A 22,531-nucleotide genomic window follows, 5' to 3' on the forward strand; every position below is an offset into this window, starting at 1 on the left:
GGCGACGTTCTGGTGACAGAGTGTCACCGTACCGTGACCAGGACCAACATATTTGAGCTGAACAGCGCCCAGGCTAGATCGTATAGTCTACAAATATGTAAGAAAAGCAAGCAGCCTGGGTCCTTTAACCTCCACAATCACATGCGTCAAAAGCTGTCGTTTTGCTCAAAACACATCCTGTCGGGAAATTATACCACTAATGGCTCAGCAGTCAGCAGTCAGCCTCAGACCCGGTATTTAGGACTGTGTGGTTGGTTCAGCCTCCAGCTCAGCGGCTGACTCACGATGCAGGTCTACAGATAACTCAACAGCTGGCTCAGCGGTTAACCCAGTGCCCAGCTCAATGCCCGACTCCAGGCCCTGTTGCCGGACTCAGCGGCTGCCTCGGGCCGCAGCTCAATGCCCGACTCAACGGCCGTCTCGGGCTGCAGCTCAGCGCTGTCTCAGCGGCTGTTTCGGGGCTGTCTCGGTGCCTGCCGCCGTGCCCGGCCCGCCTGCCGTGCTGTGTATGTGGAGCGCCGGCCGGCCGCAGTCACACGCCGAACTGGGTCCGCTGGGTCAGCTGGTGTCGGCTGACTCACACCTCTGTGCACGGTTTCTGTCACGGTGCACAGGGGCGCACTCAGGCGGCGGTCCAAGGTCGGTCCCGCTTCCTGGGACATGAAGGTGACTGTCGGACAGCTATGGGACAAAAAACGTTTCGGCGTGGATTTGGCACTTCCTTGAGACGCGTGGCGCATAAGCCTATACGCTTGGCAGTGTTTATCCTAGTTTACGAACATTTTGGCTCAGGGACACACATTCACTGTAATGTGACTCAGTAAATGCGCCGGTCTCCGGCCGGTGTCAGTTTTGAGCGATGCGGTGTCGTTCGGTGAAAACTCGCGCAGAAGCATTGGCTTAGGTAAGGTAATGGTTGATGCCGGCGCCGGTGCTATGTTCAATGTTGTGGCTGCGCTGCTGGTTCCTGCCTTCATGCGGCTGTCACCAGCAAGCCGATGTTGGGTGTTGCTATGATTGTTATTATTCGGAGCTCAAACGCTTTTGCCATCACTCACGCTAATCGTGTGCTGGATTGATATCGAATGCATTATTCTTTCCTTTAGTTATCAGCCATGCTCTGGAACCATTATCCATTCCACGCCCACGTTTTTACACTGTGATAGGGACCGTCGAGCAGTCTCCAGCGGAGTGCATTGCAGCTCACATTGTCAGTCCAGGCCGACGGGCGTGGCCACTGCCCCGGGCCCAGACTCGAGTCGTCGGTCGGTCTCGGTGTAGGATCTCGCCTACTCTGTCTGACGTCGCAGACGGTGCCGAGTGGCGGCACAAATCACCATCAATTGTTCAGGCTACAGCCGGCGCTGACGTTGTCAACCTGTCAGTCGTCACTCAGCTCCAGAGACGCCCTCTCATTGTGAACGCTCGACAAGTGGTCTGTGTCATCGACTGTTGTTTGAGACTTGGGTTGTCAGCAACGACATGAGGTGTTCGTTGAAGTGCGACGGACGTCACCAAAATAAGGCCATCTTCTCGTTTAAACGATTGTTCCGGGAAAGCACGACAGCGACACGGTGTAGCTGAAAGTCCGAAGCCGTCCTCAGTGTTCAGTCAGTGTTGGCTGTGGTAGATCCGTCTCAAAGCAATCAGACAAGTACGAACTTTCACAAAACACGAATATTGTTTTTATTTGATAACAATGCTAGTCTTTATGTTTCTAGTCCTATCTATCTAGTCTAGTCCTTCTAGTCGATATCCTTTGCGATCTTATAAATGGAACGTTACAGGTTTCTCGGATCTACCGGTTCTTTGTTGAGATCAATTTCTTTGAAATTGTTCTAAAGTATCGGCTTACAGAGCGGGTAACTCTCGCTTGCCTGATGGAATATGGAGAATCTACCCGCTCGCACAGCCAGACCCTGATCCCCGGGCCCGGTCTGCCGCTCCAAACCCTGCACACGTCCACCGGCCCGGCCCGGCCCGGCTGCAGGCCGGTTCCTCTGGCCGTTTTTACCGACGGCCGTGCAGCGGCGGCGGCTGTCGGCCCGTGGTGCGCCCCGGCTGCGCCGTGTCAGCGGAGATCCCCTTCAGCCCGACCTCCTCCCCTCCGACACGCGTCGCACGCAGCGGCGGCGCCGGCTCACGCGTGACTCAGTCGCCGGTCGGCTGAGTCGAGTGTCGACACCGGCGCGGCCCGGCCCACGTGGCTCCGACGGCGGTTCACCGGCCTTCCCCGAATAGCTGGCCAGCCGACGAACCGCGGAAACCAGGTGTGACGGCGGCCGGCCTCGTCGACGCGCCCGACGGGGCACAGAGGCCAGGGCTGGCGCAGCGCCGGCGGCTGACCCGCAGCGGTGGCGACATGATGCGCTCGATTCAGCTAGTCAGTAGTCAGGGACCAGGGTCAACGGTGGTACCCGCAGTAGATGAATTTTCGGGTCCGTGATCTTCTTGCGATACCTTGGATTTGGAGGCTGTGTGGCTTGTGTCCATCACCACCGCGAATACCGTCCTGGATCCGCCGGTGGTGAGTTTGCGCTTGTCACTATCCCACCACTCTCATCCCGTCTTTTATAAGTCGAACGGCTTACGTGCCCCCCATTGGCACCGTCCTGGACCCGCCTCTGAGGCTTGCGTCGCTCACTGCCCCACCACTTCCGTCCTGGATGCGCCACTGACACCGCCGTTCGTCCGCCTCTGACGCACCGCCGCGGGTTCTTGGAGGACTTCGTAATGGTCATTCGCCGAATGTTCCACCGCCGAGCTATCACACTACGGAGATCAGACGCGTCAATGACGTCAACCGGGTCGAAGTCAAACTGTTGATGCTTCATAGTCGAGATGCAAAGCTCGGCAGTCAACACTATACTATAGGTCATAGGTGTCGTGAGATACACAGTTGCGAGTTTTGGTAGATTCGCATTTCGCAAACGGGAAATTCAAGGCTAATGCCTGTTTAAAAAAGGTTCATGGACGGGTTTTGTACTTTGTAGTCCTAGAGGGTTTTGGAAGCCACGTCCTTTTTCATATACTACACCGTTCATGTGGCACATACTTGGTATAGGCCGTGTTTACCGTCTAGTGACTGTGGCGCTACCGATCATTGTTAGCCCCAGCCGTTACCACATTACCGGACACTCCCTGCTACCTGTACCGGCGAACCGTGCAGCCGGGATGCCGCCTGTAACCGTCGGCGTTAGTTCCGGCCAAGCTGCCCATGCAGGCCGACCGGCACAGGAAGCGCTGCTGCTGCCCGGCTATTGATGGTGGGATGTCGGTGCACAGATTGCCCAAGGTGACCTTCACTAACCGTTCTTTTTATAGTTTTCATTGGAATATATGTTTTTTCCAAGTTCCAACTAACGTGCTGGTCCCCACCGGATAGGTGCGTCGTGCCATATACGTGCAGTCGATACTGTGCTACGTGTACCGTCGGTCGGTCGAGCGCATACACGTATGGGGAGATTGCAGGCTGTTCAGTGCTCATAGCATCGGCTGACATGCTGACCTATCCTACCTGTGTTATAGAATGTCGATCCGATCTACATCCACGAGCGCAGTGTTTAGAACAACGTTCAGATCCTCCAGATCATTCAGTTATATCATTCGCTTCGTCGGATCGTTCAGTGAGTTGATAGCCCACTCAAGTGACCTGAAATTACAAATATTGCTTTAAAATGCAATTCAAACTTAAAATTGCCTCTTCACGCCAATCATCGCAAGGCATCACTAGTTTCGTTACGTGAAATGCATCAAGATGTTCACTGGGAAACGACGGTTAAATTCGACGCCGTAACATTTCCCAAAACAGCGCTATGACATGTTCGTGTTGTTCTCTGTCCATTAAAAGAACTGGTTCTGGTTTTGATCATTTAATATCAATTTGTCCAAAAACCGTCAACATTATTGTCAATTGCACCTCGATCCACAACGGCACTCGCCTTACCACGGCAGAAGCAGTGGTTCCACACGGGTCCGCCAGAGGCGCCACCGTATGCGCTGGCTTCTGATGCGGCTCGATCACCGCCACGCCGGTCCCTCTCGAAACACACACACATACAGAAACACTGGCGCTCTGCGCGCCGTTGTACCCCACACGGGGACGGCACGTCCGGCCACACCCGTCACACTGGGCGGGACGGACGGGCCTCACACCACTGCGGACTGCACGCCGCTCCACTGCCTACCGTGGCACACCGCGGCTCGATCACTACCAGCGTCCGGAGCACCGGCTAACGGCAGTCGCAGAAGGCACAGCGGACAGCGACCGGTCACCGGCGGCCGCTAGCCCGAACAGTTGTCCGCGTGATTGTCCCAGGCTTCCACCTGTGAGAAGGGGGAGACACGGTCAGAATTGCGTCAGAAGTCACGACATGGAAGGATAACATGAGTGTGACCACGTACCGAGAAAGGACGGAAGGGCAGGATCTGTCATACACGCTGACACGACCATAAGCCAGTCTTTTCATCTCGACCGGAGGCAAATCGGCTTTATGCCATTACCGAAATCGTATCACGTCAATCGAGGTCGGTAAACCGGTTACAGGTTCCGTTGCTAACAGAGGTGCCGTTTTTCATCTCGGCAAATGCTGCAATTCAGGAAAATCGATTGAGGTTCCGTTGCCACGTATAAATCGTAATATCGCAAAGCATTAACTACAAAATTACTTTAGTAACAGCCTGGTGACTAGGTAGAGGACATATTCTTTCTACAGCACTTTTGGTTCGCCCGTTATCTTTGGAGCTAGTCCAATGTTTCGTTGTTGCCTATGCCTTTGTTGAGAACAAATACTGGAAGAGCAATTCCAATGAAAGATCAATACAACGGGTTTCATCTGAGGTCTAGGGAGAAATGACGCAGGTGGTGGGGTATGGTTTCATCAGACTGTCTCTGGCTGACCTGACTGTCTCTAGAGCAGTACCACTGGTGGAAAGTGGCCGGTGTGTCCATGAAGGGGGCGGTGTAAACTGTAGGCCCTACGGTTTACACCCCTACACTGAGGTAGGGGTGTCTGACGCTTACCTGACAGTCTCTAGAGCAGTACCACCGGTGGAGTAGGTGCAGTCTCTGACGCGGTACCACTGGTGGTTGGTAGGGTAGCTAGGTGGGGTGGGGTGGTAGAATAACTATGTCTCTCACCTGACAGTCCCTGGAGCAGTATCACTGGTGACTGTGGGTGGTATGTGTGTGTGTGTGTGGGGGGGGGGGTAGGCATCTCTTGCCTGAAGACCCTGAGCAGTACTACTGGTGGGATGGGCCTCCTTACTTGAAGTGCCTGAAGCAGTACCGCTGGAGGGATAGGTCTTACCTGACAGTCTCTGGAGCAGTACCATTGGTGGCCGCAGCCGGCGCACACGAACTGCGCCTGCCGGCGGCCGCAGCCCTGGCAGAGCGGCACATCGGTGGCAACGGGAGGAGGAGGCGGCGGCGGCGGCCGCTGGACCACCGGAGCCACCGAGCGCATCTGCAGGGGACCGTTCGCCGGCGGCCGGACCGCAATGTGAGGCTGCTGTGAGGACAGAAACCGCGCGTCAGACAGACAGTGGCGGGCACGAGAAAGGGCGCAATGAAGACAGCGACTGAAAGATGGCAAGTCAAACTGAAATCACTAGCGAATATTGGCAAGATACAATCAGACATCATTCATGAAGGTTACCTAGACAGTTTGAGTGCGAGAAAGGTCGCAATTGACGAGATGAATGATTGACAGAATGCCTTAAACGCTACACCTGAGTAAGTCCCAGAGGTGTGAATACGGCGATCCAGAACGTCTCACTGGACGAAACTAAGTGATCCTGAACACCTTTTTAGCATTGGGAATGTGGTCCAGTCACCGCCGGTTGCAATGAATTATGTTCCTACACCATTGTGCACAAACGTTGTTATAAACAAGTGAACTAGATAACATAATGTTTGACGGACGTGATAACCTAAAATGTTCGTGCATGCAAAACAACAATAAAGTAGACGCAGCGATCCATAAAAAGTTGCCTTTACATATAGATTTCACAGAACCATTACAAACTGTAAACTTACGCTCCGCTCTCTCGGTGAAATCGAAGCTAAAGCAGTGACTAATCTCACCGAAGAGACATCTCGAGATCCGCCGCTCCAGTCACGCGACACGCAAACAGCGGACGTGGATAGATTGGTACGGACGAGGAAGAGGAGTCGGTATCATTTGAACTTGCATCCGGCGAGCGGAAGATGACAGACCACATCCCGGGCCGGCCATCCTCTGTCCGGCGGTTCTGTACCGAGCGAACAAAGCCGGGATCGGACGGGAAGGTACCGACGCCGGGCCCCGGGGTGCAGTGGCGACCCAGCCCCGCAACAGGTCACCCGGTAACTGCATGGTATGGCAAGGAATGACACATCCGATCATTGCTAGTCTGGTTTGGTCAAGCGTAACGCCGTCATTCTCCTACTGCAACTCGTGCTTGTCTCGACCGGTATATCCATTTACCTTTAGCATTTCGAGCAGTGCTGGCTCGATCTTTTTCTTTTCCATCAGTAGTTTGGCGAGGTTGGAGGCGTGCGCAGCGTCGGAGACGGCCGGCTCCACTGGTCCGGCCAGCCGCTGGTTGAGCCGCGCCACCTGCGCCAGGATCTCGCGGTACTGCGGCTCGTTCGCCTCAGAGACTACCGACGGCCGCGGCGGCTGCGAGAGCCTCGCCGTCGAGCTGACAGAGGCGCTGACGAACGGCGGCGGCACGGGTACGGGCCGCAGCGGCCGCGGCAGGCCCACCGAGACGCGCGGCGCGTAGTGGGCCGCCGCTGCCGCCGCCTGGTGGTGCGCCATCCGCTGCTGCTGCTGCAGCCGCTCCTGCTGTTGCCGTTGCTGGTCCTGCTGCTGCTTCAGCGCCCATATGGACGACGAGACCGAGTAGGTGGGCGTGGCGATACCTATGGTCGAGCTGGGGATGAGCGGCGCCGGCGCGGTGGGCGTCAGCGGAGTCGTCGGACTCTGTATGACCGAGGCGGTGATGGCGGCCTCGGCGGCCGGCTGCTGCAGAAGCACCTCGCGTTTCCTGCGCAGCCGCTGGAACGTCTCCTCTTTTGCTCGCCGCAGCCGCAGCAGGTTGTCCCACTCGCGCTCCTTCTGCCGCGCCAGCAGGTCGATGGCCTTCACCTCTCGCCGCAGTTTACGCAGCGACGATTCGATCATCTCGACGGTGCGCTGCGGCACCGGCGCGTCGGCCGGCTGCTCCGAGGAGCTGCGGCGCGGCTGGCGCGGCGCCGGCTCAGCAGAGTTAGCCGCAGCCTCGGCGCTTCGTTTCCGTCCTGCCGGTGAGCCGGCGCTGGCCGCGGAGGAGGCGGGCGAGGCCGGTGGCCGCGACACCAGCGCTGGCGGCGAGGAGACCAGCGCGGGCGGCGCCGCCGGCACGGGGGCCGGTGGTGCCGGCTGGCTGGCAGTCATGGTGACCGGACAGGTCGCCGGCGAGGGCTGGCTGGCGGCCGCCGAGCAGACGGCCGCGGCCGCCGGGTCGGGCGCCGTCGGAGGCGGCGGCGGCGTGGGCCCGCCGTCCTCCGAGGGTGTCCGGCCGGCCGGACTGGCCGCCGGCGCCGCCTCGCTGACCGGGGTCGTCGCCGACGCCGCCACCGTCGATTCCACCACCGGCTGGGACACCCCGTTTTCGACGTGCGTCGTCCCTGGAGATGGCACAACAGGGCAGGTCAGCATCGCGTTACGTGGACGATCGCGCCTCAGTTGTGGCCGCTGGCAACAATCAATGTCGTAGCGCGAGCGACAGTCACCAGGAAGCAACGCAAAGCGCACAGTCCACATCCACGTTGCTGGGCAACGCGTTTGAACGACAAACACGGGGCGTTGCCATGACAGTGTGCTAAAACGCCCCACCAAGTGTTGGTCAATGCAACCGATACAGTCCGATGCATTTGCTAAGCCATATAAACTAAACATTTGAACCATCCCACATGCTAAGCGTCACGCTCCCGCAACTCAAATGTCATAAACACTGCAGTGTAAGCAAGTATAAGTTTTCAGATGCCAGACTCCGGACTTCCAACGGCGACTGACATGAAAATTATGAGTTTCACTATATTTGTATAATTTTAGGCAAGATGAGTTGTAGTGTAGCCCGTTGGATGGCTTAGTAATTTTGCCTTTAAACATCAAGGCTTATAGAAACACATATATGAAAACGTACCGACTGCAAATGATTGGCTGGCTTCTCAGTATCATATCAGGGATGGGGTTCCATATAAAAATTGGATAAGATATATCGTAAAGTGGCACTAGAAAGCCTAGCGTGATCGTGGCATACCTATCACCAACAGGAAATGATCCCACAAACAGCCTTTCGATGCCACATTTGTCACCAATGGCCGTCCATTCTGAACGTACGCTGGGCAATAATTATTCATTAATCCATGAGACATTAGGACGTCAAAGAATCATTAGAAATTGGTCTTGATTAAAAAAAACTTCACTGCCTCAGTTATAACGTGCTTAAAGGCGCGGTGCAGTTCCAAGGTGTGGAAACTTATCATTTACTCAATCATAGGCGGCGGAACGAGGAGGGCACCGGGGCACCGTGCCCCCTTGATTTTTGCATTTTAACATTAGCCCTATGGGCGCTGCATGGAAAGAATGGGACCAAAAGTCGGCAGTGCCCCCCCCCCCCTGCTTGAGGGTGTTCCGCCGCTACTGCGTAGGCTGATGTGTTCACATTAGCGATTGGAAGCCCCTAATTAACTATAACCGGTCACCCATTCAGCCGGTCCCAGGCGGTGTACTGAGTTATGCGCAATCGGTGGTCCACCCGTCCTTGATATGCATGTGTAAGTTCGCCACGTGAGCACAGGGCAGGTAATGTCACGTCAACACGTGAAACACATGGATCATGATGATCCGGGGGTTTAGGGCGCCATGACTGCGGTGGTCGTCGGCGTCCATTGCGGAAGTAACCAGAACATTTTTTGGCACTCCTGATTGCGCGTGACACTTGCCATAGCGGCCACCAAGCTACATGAATTGTGGTTGCATTCGTGGCAAAATGATGGAAGTACGCGACATAAATATTTATCAAACGGTCATGCTTACACAATAATGCACCAAATCACTTCGTTACGTAATTAATGAGATCTAGAAACAATCCATTCAAACGGAAAGCACACTTTATGCTTTTTCGCTTATCATGTCAGAGCATAGTGGTCAGCACCTTCAACACTTTCTCGATATGTGCCACTTTTAGCCCCACGTAGGCACTCCGGCAGGCCCAGAGAAACGCCTGCCGCGCCCAACAGTTGCACATGTCAACCGTGGTGGCGCCAACCGCCTCCTTAATCTTGTTCTTCAGATTCCCTAAACTTCCCGGCACGGCCCCCTCCCCCCCAAAAACGTCAACTCTCTCCGATACGGAAATCCAACGGACAAATGTCTGGGAAATGCGCGGGCCAATCAAAGGGTTTCCTATTGGAGATGAAGAAGCCCTTGAAGTGCTCCGACAGCCACTGCATCGACTAATGAACTGCGAGAAACCAGCCTGGATCCGCACCGGCAGTGGCTTGTGACAGGACGGAGCCGCCTTCCACCAGCTCACCAGTCGATGGAGTGAGTATCGGAGCACCTCGAGGGCCGCCTCACCTCCAAACGGAGAGCCGTCAACCGGCCTGCGCACTCACCAGGCTTTACACCATGAGATTTCCTTATCGAAAAGAGTTGGTGTCATTGGTTTATGGACTCATGCCGGAAAGTCTAGTCGAACTGAAGAACAAGATCAAGGTGGCGATAATGCGGTAGGTAGGTGTTTCTCAGGACCTGCGAGTAGTTGGGGCGAATAATAACACATATTGCAAATACAGCAAGTGCTGTAGATAATGTGTCGGGTACTGACCACTTCAATCTGACGCGGGTAGCAAAAAGGATAAAACGTGCTTCCTTGTAGTCGATTGCGTCGACATATCTTGAGTTGGCCTCAGTAACGTGGCACAGTATTGTGGGAAATACTAGCCTATAAGTCAGAATGGAGAACAATGTCACCAATCAATACAATGGGGTGCATTCTGAATAAATAATATGGATGCTTTGGTAAAAACATGTGGCGCTTATGTGCTCCGTAACACTTGGTGAAACAGGTGGCCTTCCCATCTGATTCAGGTGGCACACCACAATGCACAGGTGGGGGAGCGTAACTGTCCCGAGAGTTAGGTAGAACGGACATTTGTTAGAGACTAGGGAACCTGGGAAAGAGACATCCTAGAGTGACCAAAATAGTTGAACAAATGTCGACGGTGACTCCTAGTTTGACGAAAATGTAGAAACTGTCTACCGCACCGCTGGCTCTACTTATGACTCGGGCGGATTGATTGGAGAGCTTCAATACACTATCGGCTATTGTCAGGGCTATTGAGACCATAGAGTGACCAGAAATCATCCGCGATTACACACAACATCACGGGATATAGCATCATGAACACTGGATTATGTTGCCAAGGTAAATTTTACACCAGCAAATGTCCACCCATTTCTGCTAACTTATACCCGTCTCGCCCCCTTTCCAGCCAACTTCTTTCCGCCGTTTTGAGCCTATAAAGTTATGAGCCCGTGTAACCAGTCGGACCGGCGGCTCCATCGCGCGCGCGGTCCGCACTGACGTCAGTTGCACACATGAACGGCCGCGGCCGGCCACATAAACACAGCTGGCCGGCCGTCGGACAGCGGGCTGCAGCACCGAGCGCCGCTGCACCGCGGTCGGCCGCGCCGCTCCCGCCGCCTGACGCACACATTCGATGAGCGACGAAGGTCAAACACGGCCCCGTGTCGCTGCCGGTGACAGAGCGACGCGCGCGCCCACGTGAGCCACGTGTGCTGGCACCCTTCCTCGGCGGGCTCCGGCCCGGCCCGCGACACACAGCTGCCGCGTGAAAGTCGACTTGCAGAAGATGTGTGTCAGCATGAATACAATGAATGCCAACGCGATGTGAAAGTACAGATGTGTTAGATTCGCGGTAGAAGACTGCATTCCAATCTCAGCAAGAGCCAGCCCACCGACCGGGTTATACCTAACCCGCGCTGCTGCGTGGAAGCCCGCCGGAGAAAAAGCAAGACATCTGCTCTCGCTCACACACGACACCCGGAGAACAGGGTTTGGGCGATGGAGTGAACATATGCCCTGAACCAAGAAACCTGTCAAATTCATACAAAATTAATAGAAAAGCGCCGGAGTCACTTACCGTTCACTGCAGCCGGCGTGTGCTCGGTGAGCGGCGGCGGCGCTCCCAGATCGCCGTTGGCAGTATCGATCTTGTCGGACGGCTCGTCCATGTGCACTGTCTCCGCGTGGCCCTTGGGTTTGGCCTCGACGGCGGCGGCCGCGTCGCCCGTGCCGGCAGTCATAGCTCTCGCGCCTGCAACACGTCACCCGTCACGTCACGTCTGTCGCGCGGCGCAGCTGCCGACTCCCAGCGAATCAGGTGGCCGGTTCGCGCGCGCCGCCACCGCGCGCCGCCAGTGCCACCGTCGAGCGGTCCACTGACAATGTGCCGAGCGGCGAGCGGCGAGCGGCACTGCGGAGCGGGCGCGGGCCATGCGCCGCCGGGTGGGCGGGGCGTGCACGAGCCGACCGTCGGCGCCACGGCTGATACGACCGGCCGCTGGTGAGGCAGGCTGGAGGTCGCCGTGGGTGGAAATGCCACCGGGAATGTTGAAAGAAACGAGAATTCACCAGTGTCTGATAATATGAATGTTTGAATTTAACAAAGGTCACGGTGGGTAACCGTATTTGCATCCACAACAACAGACGAAATTCTCTTCTCACCCAAGAAGGCTATTATTGAACCCTGCTGGAACTCAGCAGTTTAAAGTTCCTGAAGTCGGATGCAACCAATATCAATTCTTTGTCCGTGGCAAACAAATCCCCAGTGGCAAGTCTATGGGCACCAATTTATTATTTATGAAACCAAACCAAATTATTAACTATGAAAACCAAGTGCGCTTTCAATTCATGACTCCCACTTAGTATTTACGCTAATGCACGCTTCACAAATTTGACAAAATGTTTTGCCAACAAGATACGAGGATAAAAACAAGTCACCATGAGGGATTGGTAAAACAATTTGTTCCTTTTGCATAAGAGAACTCGCTCTTTGGAAACTCGCTCTTTTGAACAGAACATGATACAACTGAAGGCTGTTTGGGTTTGCACGCCGTCTATACGACGATGGGCTGAGCTGTGCCATGCCGACGTGGCTTTGCTTTGGTTAATCGGTCACCAAGCAGCGCGGTCCGCCCCGTCAGGTGTTGTGGGGCGCTGTGAGTGGTGTCACCGAGGACGAGCGGTGGGGTCGCCGCCGTCTCGGCGCTCGCCCCCATCGCCGGTCGATGCTCCGTGCACATCGCGGCTCGGGCCGGCACTTTTGACAGCGACGATCGTTAACTAAGTCGCCCAAGTCCGGCGGCGTGTCAACGGGTCAAAACAAAGGCAGACCTCGTCACCTCTGAAAGTGACACCTGTGAGGTGAATAGAATGGACAATGACCAGGTACACCACTGGGTGGGCACTGGGCACCGCCTACCACCCACCGGACTCATGAAGAGGCGTTTTGTGACAGCAAAACTTACTCCATTATCAATAACTACGGCACGCTGGGTTGACGCAGTGACAAATGAAAAACAAAACAACTGCGACCCGTCCTGACAAAGTGCCACCGACATGCCTCATCCTAACGTGGCGGCGACCCTCAGTCATCCACTGAACCAATCGGACTAGCTTGATCCATTAAAAAATAAACACACGCCCAAGCGATCATAGCAGTATGACATCTTTGCAGGCTACAAGTGATGCAGCATGCGCATTGCGCATTTATTCGCTACGCAATGGAGCCTTCATTTCTCGTGCAGAGAAGGGACTCAAGGTCATCGGATCATCATTGTGGGCAGACACGATCCGTCTCCAGAGACTGGTCAGGGGCAGAAGTGTCGAATCCATAAAACAGTTGCGAAATACAGCACACCCGTACTGCAGAATATGCAGAACATGCAGGTGACGCTGCGACTGCTCTGATCGCGCATAATTTAAATATTACTGGGTCACGAATCTTCAGCGGCCAACACCCCTCCATGGCCATTAGTAGTAAAGCTGGGCAGCATTGCTTCATGATATGCGTACAACTTCAATGTACTGAAGCGAGGTCATTCTACGAAGCCGATATGAGTAAATCAGTAGAGATTTGGACAAAGGCATCGTCCTCCTTCGCGAAGGGAGCTCGAATATTCGTATAAGCGCTTGCACCAATCGGTATGGTTTATTCATTATGCATATCAGTAGGCGGAACTATGGTCAAGCGTACCCATTTTCGGGAACGCATTTTCGTTCCCATGTTTGGGAACGATAAACCCAAATATGGGAACGCCATGTAGCCATTATTTAAAACGAGAAAAAGAACCGTTAAATGACGTCCAAAAAATATAAAACGATCGTGAACCGCCTGATATTTGTCTCAATATTGTTGGGAAAGAGTTTGATATTGTAAGGCCCATCGTAGTTTCAAATTGTTCCCCTATTTCTAAAGCAGTCCATCATCCGGGCCGCGAGCCCAAATTTGGGAACGCTCTCGTACACTGGCGCTGCAAGCGTTCCTTATTATGGGAAGTGGGAACGGCGTACCCAAAATTGGGAACGATTTCACCGACGCCTTTCAGGGGCCCTTTTCATTAACAAGCATCACGTCCAACGCCGCAAATTATTGTTAACGCAACAATCATCAGATGACCTTTCCGGCAAGACCGTCGCATGTTTCGCCCGGTCTTCTGCGCTTTTATTTCCGTCGATCTCACAGCGGGCACGCCCCCTCTGCAGGATTACGTAATTCACAACGCTCAGCGATGTTCAACAAGGTCTTCCATACCTATATCCACCGTCCGCGCCGAGGGTGGAGACATGTCAAGCACCTGTCTGTTTATCACCGATAGTTGACGAGCACAAGGAAGTATCCAAAAATGGGAACGCTGAATATGTTACACCTCAAAACACATAGTTCCAATGAAAATCTAGTTTTTTCCTTTCACAATGAGTGTAAGTGGCAAAAGGCCTGGTAGGATGGGCACGAGGAATGAACGAAATCAGCATAAAAATTATAAATAAGCCACACAGAGCGACCTATATAAGAGAAATTCCCCCAAAACGATCATGCTTAGAAACACGGAAGACAAAAACCACGCTCATGACGCTCCTTATAAAACAACGCTAAACAGCTAGCATCCAAATAAAATATGTCTTTCCGGGATGATAAAATACAGCTGAATAATTTTCAACCACTCAAACTGAGTTTACAACAGTAGTTCGGTAAAATCACTGACGTTCCACGCGGTCGTGCGCCCCGACACCAAATGTCAACAATATTACCCCGGGACTGTCCGCGTGTTCGCTTGCATATGTCAGCATCTGGTGTCGCTAGTATGAAACTTCATAACCAGGCGAAAATTATTATACTTGACCTCAATATGTAAAAAAAACGCTTCATTTTCCTTAAAATTGCAAGTTAAATGTAGTATAACCCATGTTTTCACCATTCCGTCATTTCAAAAAATCATTAAAAATATCATTCGACGGTCAATTTCCTTGTTCAACGGTCAGATTAAAGATAATTTTATAGAGACTTAGTAGATACTTAAATTAGCGTGCACTTTTTTGAGACGTGATGCACTAATGAGTTTTAGTGGGCGAACGGCCGAAAAATTACCTTCCGTTCTCATAAATGGGAACGCCCGTTCCCATATTTGGGAACTCCGTTCCCAAAAATGGGAACGTTCCTATATTTGGGTACTCATGACCATAGTTCCACCTACTGATATGGATTAGAGCTCGGTGCATTTCTATTTTTTATTATTTTTTTTTTTTGCCCATAAAAGCAATCTACCATGAAATGGTGTACCCCTATTCTACTTGAGACTTGGATATCATTACCGTAACATCAGCTTAAGTTAAAACGTCGCGCTGTCCATCATACATTAGGTTGTATGGAATACCAAACTGTGGTTGTGAGAAATATTGAGCCTGCATTGGTTATCTCGTTTAACTTAAGAGCAGTTGCACTTCTTCAGTGCTATGCATTATCAGCCTTCCCAGTTTCTATGACAGTCAGACAACACACCGTCTATAGCTGGCCTTGTCAGATTGTTTGCGTAGCGTAACCATATGAAGTGGGGCGTCAATCTTGTCGGCACAAACCAAAGGTCAAGGGGCCATCACTATCATAATTGGCTATCACTATACTGCCTTCGAAGCGAGTACGTTTTCCTGCCGCATCGGTCACCGAAAATCGTGCTGCGGCACCTGGCTGCACCATTCCACCGTCCTATTATATTGCTGCGTTTTGCTGCTAGATTGACAATATCGACACGGAACCGCTGCTCAGCTCTGTGAGCAGTACAGATTGCTCCCGAAATAACGACAATGACTTGTAGATTATGTAGTTCCCGCTGTGCGGAGGCGCGTCCGGTGCACGGCGCGCGTGCGAGTTATAGCGTGCGGCTGGGATTTGTTTGTAGAAAATGTATCAGGGGGGCAGTCGGCGAGAGTGAGCGGGGAAGGGAGCGGCGCGTGGCGGCCGCCGAGCGTTGTTTTCGCAAAGTCGGTTTATTTTCTGTGCGAGTTTAAATACAAGCTATTTCGGCTCTCGGGGGCGTGACGGTGCTGTCCCCCTCTGTGGTGCGGTTCTGTGGAGCAGTGTGTCGTGCGCCGCCAGACATTGAGACGCCGGACTTCCGGGTGCAGTTCAACGCGGCTGACCGGAAGTGGTCGGTTGCATGGAAATGGTCCGATGGGATAGGACCCCAGTGCCTCACGAACGCTGTGCCGCAGTATGCTGTGCCGCCCGCCGCTCGCCACGAGTTCGAGGCGGAACTTGACGACTGGATAGAGCGGGAGTGGCTCGTGCCGTATGACGAGCGGCGGCAGGGGCCGCCGAAAGGGTTGGTGCCGCTAATGGCTGTGGAGCAGCGCAATCGGGGGAAAGTTCGACCGGTGCTGGACTACCGAGAACTGAATGACTTTGTGCAGGCTCACACAGCTGACAGCGACGTGTGCGCGGAACAGCTCCGCAAGTGGCGCCAGCACGGCGCAAATGTGGCGGTCGTGGACCTGAAGCGTGCCTACCTCCAGCTGCACCTGGAGGAGCGACTCTGGCCGTTTCAGACGGTGATGGTGCGGGGGCAGCGATTCTGTTTGACCCGCCTAGGTTTTGGTTTGAATATCGCGCCCCTCGTGATGAAGGCTGTCGTGCGTGCTGTGCTCGATCAGGACCCCGACATCGGGCGTGCCGTCCTCCCATATGTGGACGACCTCCTTGTAAATGAGGACATAGTCAGTGCCGAGCGCGTGGTGGCGCATTTCGCGCAGTTTGGGCTGGACTGTAAGCCGCCGGAGCGGGCGGCCAGTGGAGCGCGGCTCCTGGGCCTGCGGGTGCACGAGGAGAACGGACAGCTGCGGTGGAAGCGGGACAATGCCGTGAGCGCGCCGCCAGAACGTGTGACTCGCCGAGCTGTGTTCGCGTGGTGCGGACAGCTAGTGGCCCACCTACCAGTGTGTGGATGGCTTCGACCCGCGGTCGCATGGCTCAAGCGGCGTGTAAATGAGCTGACGCGCGGATGGGACGACATCACTGATGACGCCGCGCTGCGTGTGCAGATGGACTGCATCGCGAGTCGCCTCGCCAGTGACGACCCGGCCCATGGCGTGTGGTGTGTCAACGGGGACAAGGTGGTCGCCTGGACAGACGCCAGCTCGCTGGCCACTGGAGTGGTCCTGGAAAACACAGACGGTGAGGTGATCGAGGACGCATGCTGGCTCAGGCGAGACGACGCTGTACACATAAATATGGCCGAGCTCGATGCCGCTATTCGAGGCATTAACTTGGCTGTTGCGTGGGGCGCACGGAGTATCGACCTCCGAACCGACTCGGTGACGGTGAAGCGGTGGATCGACGACGCGATCAGTGGCCGCGCGCGCCTCCGTACTAAAGCCAGCGGCGAGCTGCTCATCCGACGGCGTGTGGCGATTATCCGTCAGCTGGTCATCGAGCTGGAGCTCCGTCTGACAGTGGCGCTCGTTCGATCGGCGGATAATCGCGCTGACGCACTGACTCGAGTGCCCCGGGAGTGGCTCCGAGACGATCTGACGTCGACAGTGAGCGCGGCCGCCGTGAGCGCGGCTGGCGAGCCGTCGGCAGTGAGCGCAGCCGCTGTCAGCGCGGCTGCAGCGGGCGAGCCGTCGGCAGTGAGTGCGGCCGCTGTGAGCGCGGCTGCATCGGACGAGCCGTCGGCAGTGAGCGCGGCGGCTGTGAGCGTGGCTGCATCGGGCGAGCCGTCGGCAGTGAGCGCGGCCACAGCGGGCGAGCCGTCGGCAGTGAGTGCGGCCGCTGTGAGCGCGGCTGCATCGGACGAGCCGTCGGCAGTGAGCGCGGCGGCTGTGAGCGCGGCTGCATCGGGCGAGCCGTCGGCAGTGAGCGCGGCGGCAGTGAGCGCGGCGGCAGTGAGCGCGGCCGCAGCGGGCGGGCTGTCGGCAGTGGGAGTAGCTGCCGCGGGCGAGCCGGCAGTGAGCGCAGCCGCGGTGGGTGAACCGTCGGCAGTAAGCGCGGCCACAGCGGACGAGCCGCCCGCTGTAAACGCGAGCCTCGATGGTGCAGAGAGCGTGGCTGAAGTGCACGAGCGAGCTGGTCATCCGGGCGTCCGACGGACATTGTATTTTGCTCGCCGATGTATCGGCCGCGTCTCGAGAGACCAGGTACGCGCTGTGGTGGCAAATTGTGATGTCTGTCGAGCGATCGACCCGGCTCCAGTAAAGTGGCGACACGGGTCGTTGGGTGTACCACAGACGTGGCACAGACTGGCCATTGATATAACTCATTATGGGGGCCATCCGTACCTCAGTGTGATCGACTGCGGGCCGTCGCGGTTCAGTGTATGGCGGCCGCTGCGACGGCAGGACAGTGTGTGCGTTATTCAGCGGCTGGAGGAGATATTTTTTGATCGAGGAGCTCCGGCGGAGCTGTTGTGTGACAACGATCCTGTGTTCCGCGGCCGACCGTTTGCCGTGCTCGCCGCGCGCTGGGGAGTGGCGGTGAGGTTCCGGGCGGCCCATGCACCCAGCGGGAACGGCGTCATCGAGCGCTGCCACCGGACAGTGAAAGTGATCGCCGCCCGGAAACGGTGCGATATCGCCGAGGCGGTGCACTTGTATAATGTGACGCCGCGTGACGGCGAGGCGGTGGCCAGCGCCCCGTTTTGTGGCGTGTACAGGTACGAGCCGAGTGACTGTGTGCGGTTGCCGGCTGCTCCGCCAGGCACGGCCGCGGACGGCGGGGCCGGGGCGCGAGAGCTCCCTGCGGTGGAGACGGGTCCATACACAGTCGGAGACGCGGTGTGGGTGCGCCGCCGTGGGACGCGCTGCACGGAGCCGTCCCGCCGGGGGACCGTCACGGCGGTGGTCTCTCCGCAGGTTGTCGATGTGGACGGTATGCCACGACACGTCAGGGATTTGCGGCGCAGAAATAGTGAGCCGTCCCCATGTGCTGAAATTGACGCGGACGACCCCATCTACGTGATTGATCCCCCGTCTCTCCCAGTCCTCCAGCCGGCTCCAGTTGAGCAGGGGCCGGAGTTATGCGACGCTCCAGCTCCGGAGCCTCCTGCCGTGGCTCCTCGGCGAAGTCAGCGCACCCGCCGTCCTCCGCAAGGATGTTTCTGTGAGGGATGTAAATGATCCTCAGGATCAGGGGGAGGTGTAGTTGCCGCTGTGCGGAGGCGCGTCCGGTGCACGGCGCGCGTGCGAGTTATAGCGTGCGGCTGGGATTTGTTTGTAGAAAATGTATCAGGGGGGCAGTCGGCGAGAGTGAGCGGGGAAGGGAGCGGCGCGTGGCGGCCGCCGAGCGTTGTTTTCGCAAAGTCGGTTTATTTTCTGTGCGAGTTTAAATACAGATTACCAATATCCTGACGTCTGCAACCCCGCCCATTCCTTGCAGCTCTGATCCTAAATGACCAGCCGGGCTCGATAAAACGTCATAAGGATCAGTCAGGGAAACACGCAGGGTTCAACGGTGCTGTATGGCATATGCTTTGACGGACACACTTTGTGGATTTGTGGTCCTGTAGATGGTTGAGATTTGTTTTTGGACACCATAACAGTATTTTACGGTTATTTATTAAGGGAGGTGAGTCAGAAAATACTGAACAGCTCGACGAAAACCGATCAAAAATTAAGAACGAAAAAAAAAAACGCGACCGGAAAGGCAAATTCAAAACGGACGCCATTTAATTGCGTCCCAGAAAAGCTATTTCTGGCACCTAAAAGCTGACTCGCCCCAAAATTGGTCCTCAGCACCTATTTGGTGGATACCAGCACCAATCATGGAAAATGACCTTAATTAGCTGTTTCTGGCACCTATTCATCGGTACGCCTTACTCTTTTTTTCTGAATCTGGCACCTAAATGCTGAGCGTAGCACCAATCTAGTAGAAAAATGAACTACTGGCTGGTAGAATCATGTTGTTCTGGTATAATGACCCCTGGAGTCTAGCCTAAAGGTTGCCAGTGCAGCTACACTCTAAGACAGCCCCGTAGTGATCTCAGCATTGTATATGACGTTTAAGTAAGCAAATAATATTAATTTGTTTGAAAAAAACAATGTCATTTAAATATTTAAAAGTATTTATTTGTAATGCTTAAAGGGAAACATTTTTGTGAGTAATTGTCTCGATTTTGACCATTAAAACGGGTATTGTATTTTTTGACGTCATCAAATAGCTCCAAAAAAGAAATGTAATGTTTTCATTCCGTTCAAGGCCGCTGAAGAAACGCGGGATCTTGCGTGGGACATTGTCCGTTGTTTGCCGCGCAGAGTTGTGCCGTGGTTGTGCCTTTTTCATCCGTTTCTTACGTATGGCATATGTGTGCATGAAGCTTTGATTTTTTTTTTTTTGGTTATTGTGTGGCCGGTCAGTCAAACGCCCCTGTAGAAACCGGATGCTGCGTTTGATCGAGATGGAGTCAGACGATGATTGCAGAAAGCTAATAATATTGAAAAGAGGGCCGGTTGCGTGGCATGTCTGTTCAGAGTTGACATTTTGCTTTACTCCAGTTTATGACCTGAGAGCCTGGCTGGAAGTGACGGATCCAAACTTCTCACGTTAAAATGGCTGAGGGTGCAATAATCTCTAGTCTCTACATAGCGGGCTGGTATAGGAGCGTCTTGCTATGCTGCACCATAGCTGGCTAGTGATTCTCTTTTGGCTAGAAATGGCATTAATCATTATCTCCACTGGCGAAAATGGCACTTGACATCACCGAATGCAACGTTCATGTTGTTAGGATACATAAAATCAGGAAGATTACGCGAATTAGGTAGGCAAACGTGGAATAAAATAGGTGCTTGATGTTTTGGTTTTGGTGCTGAATCAGCAAACAGCAAATACGGAGTTCAACTAGACGATCTGGCAACTTTAGGCTGTGTGGAAGCAATTAGGTGCCAGATTCAGATATTAGGGTCGAATAAGCATTTTGGGGCTGATCAGCAATTAGGTGCCAGAAACAGCTTTTTAGGGACCAGAAACAAATATTCCCCATTCAAAACCATTGACTGGGATGTGCTTGGTTACACCATCAACTTATGTGTTCACGGCGCAAATGGGATTGATCGGGACACATTAACAAATACACTAGGTATACAGTTTCATAACTCATATGATAATAAGGTATCACCTGCCCATCAAAGCGCAGAACCTCATCCGTCTTATTAGTCTCTGTATTAGTAGGGACCTAGTGGACAGTGGTGTGTGCGAAAAAGTGGGCGTGTGTGAAAAGTTTGGCGAGCCACCTGGGGAGCTGTGTTGCGAGATGTTGAGCTGCATCTGCCTAGCCGGTCCGTGTTCTCCAAACCGGTCTATCAATGGCACAGACGAGCATTAGGTATAAAACGGCATGACATCGGCAGGTGGGCTGACCGCATTCAAGCTAGCGTACGAAAAAAAACTTAAATGATGGAGAGAGTCTGGTTAACGTGATTCTATATATGAAAATTATATGGGGTGACAAATATGGTGATGAATGTCGATTGGGGATCTATAATTCACCAAACATCTCGCTAATCGCTAATAGCACGCACGTGCTGATGCGGGCGTGATATAATGCAATTGAGCAGGCTCTTGCATGAATTTCCTGACTGCTGAGCCGAATGTCTGCTTCAGCTATCACAATATCATAATCCTAGTGGGCGAGGGCCAAGGAGAAGATGTAGCTATGAGAGACGCGTGGTGAGAGCACGCGTTCCCGGTTACAACAGTCCGGGTTCGAAGTGCGACGGGCGCTCGAGGTTTATGAGCCTCCTGACAGGTATGGTTGCGGTTGGTTGGCAGGCCGTAGCCAGGCGAAGTCAGTGAGGGGACCGGCCATGCGCGGCTATGAACACACGTTAAACTTTGGACTCCAAATTCTGCCATAGAACCGGAATTGCGCAATCGGAGGGTAGAGGGCAGGGTCAACGCAACAAGCTTCGCTCAGCGGGGGCTCTGTTGGTATTTTGTGCACATGTCACTTCTTTCTGTGGTGTGTGAGCTTCTATTATCACTACCACAATGTTTCTGCTGTGATTTGGTCATATAATACAGTTCTTTTAGCAATTTCCAGTCCTATAAGGAGCCATACTGATACCTAATCATGAGTGTACACCATGATCCAAACATTGTATCAGTGCCTTCACAGTACACACAGAGAACATCTCATCATGATAGCCATGCATTGCAATCTAGTCTACTGAGCAAGCTGATGAATTCTGCACCATATCTAAAATAATTTGTAATAGCTGGGTAGTGTCTGGAAATCATGAACAGACTTGGCACTTGATTGAAGGTGTTCCACCGCTACTGCTTGAATTGCAATTTAAAAAAAAAAACGGACGCTCACAGCTACATGCCTCTCGGCCACTGCTCCCGATCGGCCACCCCCAACCCAAAGGTTGTTTTGTTGGCATTCGCAAAATCAACACGTCACAAATCAAAACAAACATTGACATTGTTTAGCACAAGGCTATATAAACCGTTTAGCAACACCATCAACCATCCTGACCTCGAAAAACGCGCGATTTTCTCAGACTGCAAAGGCTCAAGATTAAATTCCCACCGAAGCACGTGCCCCATGCAAACTACACTGAACCCGACTGAACCCCACTCACCTAACAAAATGCGTAAATTGCAATTGAGATTATCAGTGTATCGTTACCCTCGTTCTGTCTTTGTGTATATATGCTCATGACAGCATGGTAATTTGACCCTTATGATACAGGAGACACGCGAAACATCGAAAAATTTCCCACGCTCCCCACACGCTCCCAGCGCTTTTGCGTTGTATTTGTCGCAGATGACGAAGTCGAGGTCAATTGCTAATTTACTGCAATAAAATATGCGAGGGAATCTAAACTGCAGCACAAGCCACCTAAGTCATTTGACTGTACGATCTTTATCTCATAAGTCATACGATCATTTGGCGTACGATCATTTTCCTTGACGACCTTTAGC

At 53.7% G+C, this 22,531-nt stretch overlaps 1 protein-coding gene across 2 annotated transcripts; it reads right to left on the minus strand.

The window, feature by feature from the left end:
• Nucleotides 1-3,856: 3,856 nt before the first annotated feature.
• On the minus strand, nucleotides 3,857-22,340 carry LOC122372324 (calphotin-like). 2 transcript variants are annotated; one of them, XM_043349409.1, is made up of 5 exons: nucleotides 22,189-22,340; nucleotides 11,201-11,374; nucleotides 6,468-7,654; nucleotides 5,310-5,510; nucleotides 3,857-4,326 (listed from the first exon to the last, which is right to left on the minus strand). In XM_043349409.1, exons 2-5 carry the CDS (start codon nucleotides 11,361-11,363, stop codon nucleotides 4,285-4,287), a joined length of 1,593 nt encoding a protein of 530 aa, XP_043205344.1. In that variant the 5' UTR covers nucleotides 11,364-11,374; nucleotides 22,189-22,340; the 3' UTR covers nucleotides 3,857-4,284. The 2 variants fall into 2 exon arrangements, with proteins under 2 accessions (XP_043205344.1, XP_043205343.1); XM_043349408.1 differs by having other exon boundaries at nucleotides 22,236-22,330.
• Nucleotides 22,341-22,531: the final 191 nt, after the last annotated feature.

Source organism: Amphibalanus amphitrite, unplaced genomic scaffold, assembly GCF_019059575.1.
Source record: "Amphibalanus amphitrite isolate SeventyFive unplaced genomic scaffold, NRLGWU_Aamphi_draft 001345F_arrow, whole genome shotgun sequence".
Classification (NCBI taxonomy): Eukaryota; Metazoa; Arthropoda; class Thecostraca; order Balanomorpha; family Balanidae; genus Amphibalanus; species Amphibalanus amphitrite.

Excerpts from the sequence above, each read along its gene's own strand:
- LOC122372324 (XM_043349408.1), bottom strand. The coding sequence starts at position 22,266 with ATGAGCATATATACACAAAGACAGAACGAGG. Across the intron at positions 7,655-11,200 it reads CACGCCGGCTGCAGTGAACG|GGACGACGCACGTCGAAAAC; the intron begins GTAAGTGACTCC and ends TGCCATCTCCAG. Across the intron at positions 5,511-6,467 it reads CACTGCTCGAAATGCTAAAG|CAGCCTCACATTGCGGTCCG; the intron begins GTAAATGGATAT and ends CTGTCCTCACAG.